This window comes from Adiantum capillus-veneris, chromosome 14, assembly GCF_014529385.1.
Source record: "Adiantum capillus-veneris isolate H3 chromosome 14, ASM1452938v2, whole genome shotgun sequence".
In the NCBI taxonomy this organism is placed as follows: Eukaryota; Viridiplantae; Streptophyta; class Polypodiopsida; order Polypodiales; family Pteridaceae; genus Adiantum; species Adiantum capillus-veneris.
In genome coordinates, this window is record NC_140944.1 from 3,895,307 (window position 1) to 3,901,306 (window position 6,000).

Sequence of the window (6,000 nt, forward strand, 5' to 3'; positions counted from 1 at the left end):
ACAAAAGTGCCAGATCACTTCCTATTCTAGACTAACTTGACTGAACTGAACCCTTGTCATGCTGTAGCTTGTCCACTGACACATAGGGTTGGATGTGTCACGTGACAAGAGGGCTCTTCATTTGACTCATGTACAGGTATGTGGTTATATGCGTTTTTGCTGAGGCAAAGTAGGTAACTGCTGCTCCAAAAGTAGGCACCCGGTGAGGGTGATAACCTCACCGTACATGTGCGTTTTCAGCATTGGTTATGCGCTGAAATTGGACTGTTTTTCAGCCATATGGATGCCAGAACCATTGGGAACAGTGCCCCACTGCTAGAGGACAGTTGAGGGACTGTTTAGGGCTGAAAACAAGGCAAAATCCAGTAAATACAATGTGCTGGATTTACTGTTTTTGGGAAGAAATCAGAGGGTTTATGCCAGTGGAAGTGAGTTGTAGCAGGGGAATTTGTGTTGGGCAATTTTTGGGGCTTTTATGTTGCCGAAATTTTACCAGAACAGGTGGTATCTAGTTGGATACAAGCAAAGAATTCCAAGGACTCTTCTTTGTAATTACCCTCTTAAAGAATAAAGAAATACCGAAAGGGGCGCCAATTTTGGGGCCTATAGGTTGTCGGTGTCTGCTCGGAGCATTCTAGCTTCCGAGGCGTGTGTGTGCTTAAGTGTTGATTCCCGTCGCAGGTTACCTTTTTGCTCTCTGTGTGTGTCTAAAGTAAAGAAGTTCGGGTGAAAACCAAAGCCTATCGCCCCACGGGCCGGTTTCACCGAGAGGCTTTAGCGAATTCTCAGGAATGACACAAGGAGGCAGTAGATCTACACCGTCGCGATTTGAAATTAAAGGAAGGCGATTGGGTGCTCTTACGTTTTGAGAAGGCACGCTTGAGAAAGAAAAAAGAGATAAAGGAGCGGCTTTTTTCAAAGCTTAGCATGAGATGCTATGGACCTTTCGAGATAAAAGAAAAGATAAATGATGTCTCCTTTAGACTGAAGCTGCCCGATACGTGGAGAATTCCCAATGCTTTTCATGTGAGTCTCTTGAAGCCTTTGAAAGGCGATGTACGTGATGATGGGGAGCTAGATGAGCAAACCTAAAGTGGAGGAAAGCGAGGAGATACTCGTTCCAAAATATATACTGGCACATAAAGATAGAAAGATTAAAGGTAAAAGTTATTAGGCGGTTCTTGGTTAAATTCAAGAACTATCCTTCATTTGATGCGAAGTGGATGGAGGAGGAGGACTGAACCCGGCCCGTAGGGCGGTAGGATTTGGCTTTCACCCTAAATTCTTTACTTAAGACACACACACAGAGCACTTTGCAAAGGGAACCTATGACGGGAATTAACACTTAAGAACACACACGGCTCGGAAGCTAGAATGCTCCGAGCAGGCCGACAACCTGTAGGCCCCAAAATTGGCGCCCCTTTTGGTATTTCTTTATACTTTGAGAGGGTAAATTACAAAGTAGAGTCCAGGGAATCCTTTACCTGTATCCAGCTAGATACCATCTGTTTTGGCGAAATTTCGGCAGCATAACAACCCCAAAACTTACGCGAAACCAATTCCCCTGCTGGAACTCACTTCCACTGGCATAAACCCTCTGATTCCTGCCCAAAAACAGTAAATTCAGCACGCTGTATTTACTGGTTTTTGCCCTGTTTTCAGCCCTAAACAGTCCCCAAACTGTCCTCTGCCAATGGGGCACTGTTCCCAATGGTTCTGCCGTCCGTATGGCTGAAAAACAGTCAATTGACAGCGCATACACAACGCTGAAAACACACCTGTTTGGTGAGGTTATGACCCTCACCAGTGCCTGCTTTGGAGTAGCAATTAGCTGCTACTCTTCCTGCTCAAGGAGGCTCTTGCCTCGGCACAAAAGCATGAACCCACACAGCTGTACATCAGTCAAATGAAGAGCCCTCTTGTGGCGCATCACTTAACTACACGTAGGGAGAGAGAGAGAGAGTAGTGTGGATCAACTGCGACACATGTGAGAAATTGCAAAAGGAAGGAGAGAGAGAGAGAGAGAGAGAGAGAGAGAGAGAGAGAGACACGGCATGGCTGTCAGAATTCTGAGCCAAGAGGCACTGGCCGCAAAGATTGGCACCCCTCATGGTATTTCTTTATTAATATTTCACTAAAGTACAATGTTTGAGAGTCCTCTCTCTGTTGATGCTCCGAAGCTAAATCTGCCAAAAGAAGAGGCCTTGGCACTCTTATAAAGGCCTTTGGCCAAAAGCAGTCACATGAAAAGCTCTGGTCCAAAAGCCATGGGTCCCAAAAGCTCCGTACCCAATGCTGGTGCCTAAATCGTGGAAATCTGTACAATGCCACGTCAGCAGCCAGTGCAAAACATGGGGGTTGCCGTAGTCTGCCACGTGTCATACTCCACACAATTTGTGGGTCTTGCTTTATAATTAAAGGGTTTAGGCCCCTCGGCCGGGTTTTGTAAGTTGGTAGGGTTAGGTTTTTAACCCTACCCCAAGTGTCCTCTGGGCCAGACATCATCCAGTTCGGGCGTGCCATGTCATCAATTTGTGACACTTAAAAGAGTTGTGGTTATAAGTGCTGGTGTGAGCCCTTTTGTAAATTGACTGCTTTGGCTCACACTAGGCCACATATTTACAGGCACTTTGCCCCATGCTTTACAAGTAAGTGCTCAAAAGCACAATTGCTTTTCAAAGCTGGTGCCCCACAAACAACAGGCGGCTGGAATCTGCAAGTTTCTTCTTCAAAGTCAAGATCTTAATGCGCGAAGTGCGCACGCGCGCTTTGTGTGTACTAATTGCCTGCACTAAAATGACTCTTCACATAATCCTAAATCAAAGCAGATGAACCCAAATATACAGGTGTTCTCACATCTCAAGAAAAAGTGGCTGCCTGAAAAAGCGGCCCCAATCTGAGTTTTTGTACAGAAAATAATAGCCCCCCAGAGAAAACAGTAAATTTTAGGTCCCAGAGAGAGAATCTGCACCCTAGAGAGAGAAGGGAGAATCTAGAGAGAGACCTAGATGCAGAAACCCTAAACCTAAAATCGGTCACAGTGTGTTTTAATGTCATTGATAAAACTTATGACCATTTGCATTGATTGCCTATTATTCATGCACCTCAAACATACTATGCAGTTCTAAAGGCATATCTCAGTACACATTTCTGTACAAAGCATGCAGGTAACTTACTGTTAATTGGCACTTTGGATTGTTGCCTGTTTTATCTGTTTTTGCTTTTTGATAATAGAGAGAAATGGTTTTTATCAAGAGAAGTGTCGTCATCGAGAAAAATTGATGACGACAACAATTGTTGTGAATGGATGATCAAAGGTGGAATGCATAAACTGCTTCCTTAGAATCTGTTTCTTTGAATGACTCTTTGGGATAGTCTAATTCTTTGTTTTTGACATGCCCTACATGAGACTGTACATAGCTTGAGACGAATGGTAGACATTTAATTTTGGAGATTAGAGGTGACAGACCACTCAGGAATTGGCGTCTGATATGCTGCCTCGTTCATTTCAGGATGGTAACGAGGTTTTCTTCAGAATCAAGCGGTCAACACAGTTGAGGAAGCTGATGAATGCATATTGTGAAAGGCAGTCTGTTGATCCAAATTCTATTGCTTTCCTTTTTGATGGGAGACGATTAAGGGCTGAACAGACACCCGCAGAGGTGGGTTGAGTTTCTCATTACAAAACTGTTGCATGCATGAGTCCTGATGCTAGGAGTGCTCACTCTGTATCTTTGCTCGAGCAGCTGGAGATGGAAGAAGGAGATGAGATAGATGCTATGCTGCATCAGACTGGGGGTTTCTCTCCGTGAATGGGCTTGTCTTTATCTTGAATTTTCTGGTCAGATGTCAGAATTTTACCTGCACTCCAATGGTGACTGAATTAAGTACCTGCTTTTGCTACATATATAAAGCCATAATGCACATGTTTTGTCTATTCAAGTACTTTGTATGATTCTGGCGATCAAGGGTTTTGTACTCAAAAGCTTTAGTAATCATTCTGTAAAGCCTCTTCAAAGTCTTGTTTGAAGTATGGATGAACTGAGGTCTCTCAAGTGTTTGTCTGTCTGGGTGGCAGCAAATACAAGGTAGTGCATTGCTTAAGTACGGTTCCAAAATTATTCCATGGCAGGTAGAATTGTACCAAGTGTCCATGGCCTGGAATACTCTGTCAGTAGCTTAGGTATTTTTGTACTTAGACCTTTTTCAAGAGGGGTAATATGTAGGGGGGTGAGTTCTATTCATTAACTCAATCAGCTTCTCGTATTAATTAACTGCAAGAATTTGCACAGGTGAAGGCAGGGTTTGGGCTGACCCTCTGTTAGGTGTGTGCATTCTCTTTGATTTAAGATGAGGGAAATTTGTTAGGGCCATGATGATGTGTATCCTCTGGATTAGAGCTCATTTAAGAGTCTGTGAGATAATTTCATATACTTTTCTGCTGGAGAAAAAGTAGCTTCAATTTTCATGTTTCAATTATGTAAGAAGCTGGCTTTACAATTTATGCATGATTCCATTTTGGCTCAATTTGAGTGGGTGGGGTGGTACAAGGAGAACTTTGGAGAGAAAAGAGTGAACTAAATTACTTGCTTGCATGATTAATTTTGTACTGGAGATCTAATAGCTTGGCAAGACATCCGGTAGCAAGCAACTCAGTGCTGCTTCACTAAACTTGACACCACCTTTGCTAAGCATTGTTTGCTTCAAATGAGTGTTGACTGGTTTTGTTTCTTTTTCTAGAGGCAATTAGTTGTCTACTAGGAAGTATCATAAGCCCGATGCCACCAGTAGCTGTGGTGCATTGTCACACCTTTTAGTAGCGCTCATGGGGAGTGTAGAAGTTTTAACCTCTGGCCAAGCTTTATTTGTCTTGCGAGTTCTACGAAAAACACTCCTTAGAAAAACTGAGTTGATATTTGCAGCAAACAGGGTGTTGGAACTCATACTGTACGTTTGAGATGTGAAAGGTGACTATGATTGTAAAAAAGGTGGAGTAAAAAAAAAAACCGAGTCACACATGCAAGTTGTTCATTATATACGATTTTATCGTAGTCCCCAGTTTGCAATATGTCGAAATCCTAGTAATAGTTTAGGTCTTGGTATGGCTTCTTTATGGATCGAATATGAGGCAATGTATTGTAGTCGTTCCACATGCTTCTTTGCTTGGGTGCCTCCAGCTTAGGAGATGTGTTACAATTCCTTGATGTACATTGCCTAATAGACATCATTTGTAGTTCTTTATTTGCATGCTTTTGACCTGGAAAGTTGCCTTTTTTGTTTCTTAAACCAAGTACTTTGAGATCTATCGACTTGATAAAGTCTCTACCAAGGTTTTATGATAAGAATGGCAGTATCACTTTGTTGGTGGTGATTTAAATTAATTGTATAGCTTTGGGGAGTGCTTGAAAATAGTTCATTCGCTCTAGACGAAAGAGTGTTGGTGAGTTTCGGTGAAAGGGCAGTGCTTTTTGGGACATTTACCCTTCCACTTACTCCCCCCCCTTTGCAGCTGGAGTATGTTTTATACTTACCCTATAGCTTTGCAGTTGGCGCATGTGGTATCCTTAACTTGTAGATGGCTTGGCTTTTACTGCTTGTTGAAAAAAATATGAAGGAATACGCACATGCAAACAAATGACACACAAAAGATATATAACTTGAATTACTGTTACTAACATCCAAGCACATTTTGACTGACTCTTGACTATTGCAAATGTTTCTCTTTTACACCCCTGCAAGTTTTGTTCATGGAAGAGAGCTCTTACCATGAAGTAAATCTGGAAGTATTTTCTTGCGTGTTTGTGGTAAGCACCATGCTCCATGTATTGATGGACTTCAATCTCCTAGGTACCCATTCTTGGTTGGGGTTGCTGTCACAATTGACCTACAACAATCAATGAGGAACATGCTTTTCGTCTTCATACCATAGAGGTTGCTTGATTCTTTGATAGGTGCCTTGGGGCAGTCACTTACATACACTAAGACCAAATGCATGTGAAT

General features: G+C 42.6%; 1 protein-coding gene across 1 annotated transcript in view; it reads left to right on the top strand.

Annotated features, from left to right (window-relative positions):
* The window catches only part of LOC147441820 (small ubiquitin-related modifier 1-like), a 47,305-nt gene extending 43,283 nt beyond the window's left edge, over positions 1-4,022 (top strand). Inside the window, exons 3-4 of the mRNA XM_086528212.1 lie at positions 3,513-3,662; positions 3,747-4,022. Coding sequence (XP_086384338.1) covers positions 3,513-3,662; positions 3,747-3,812 — 216 coding nt within the window. The 3' untranslated portion in view covers positions 3,813-4,022. The remainder of the gene's footprint in view (positions 1-3,512; positions 3,663-3,746) is intronic.
* The last annotated feature ends 1,978 nt before the right edge of the window (positions 4,023-6,000 follow it).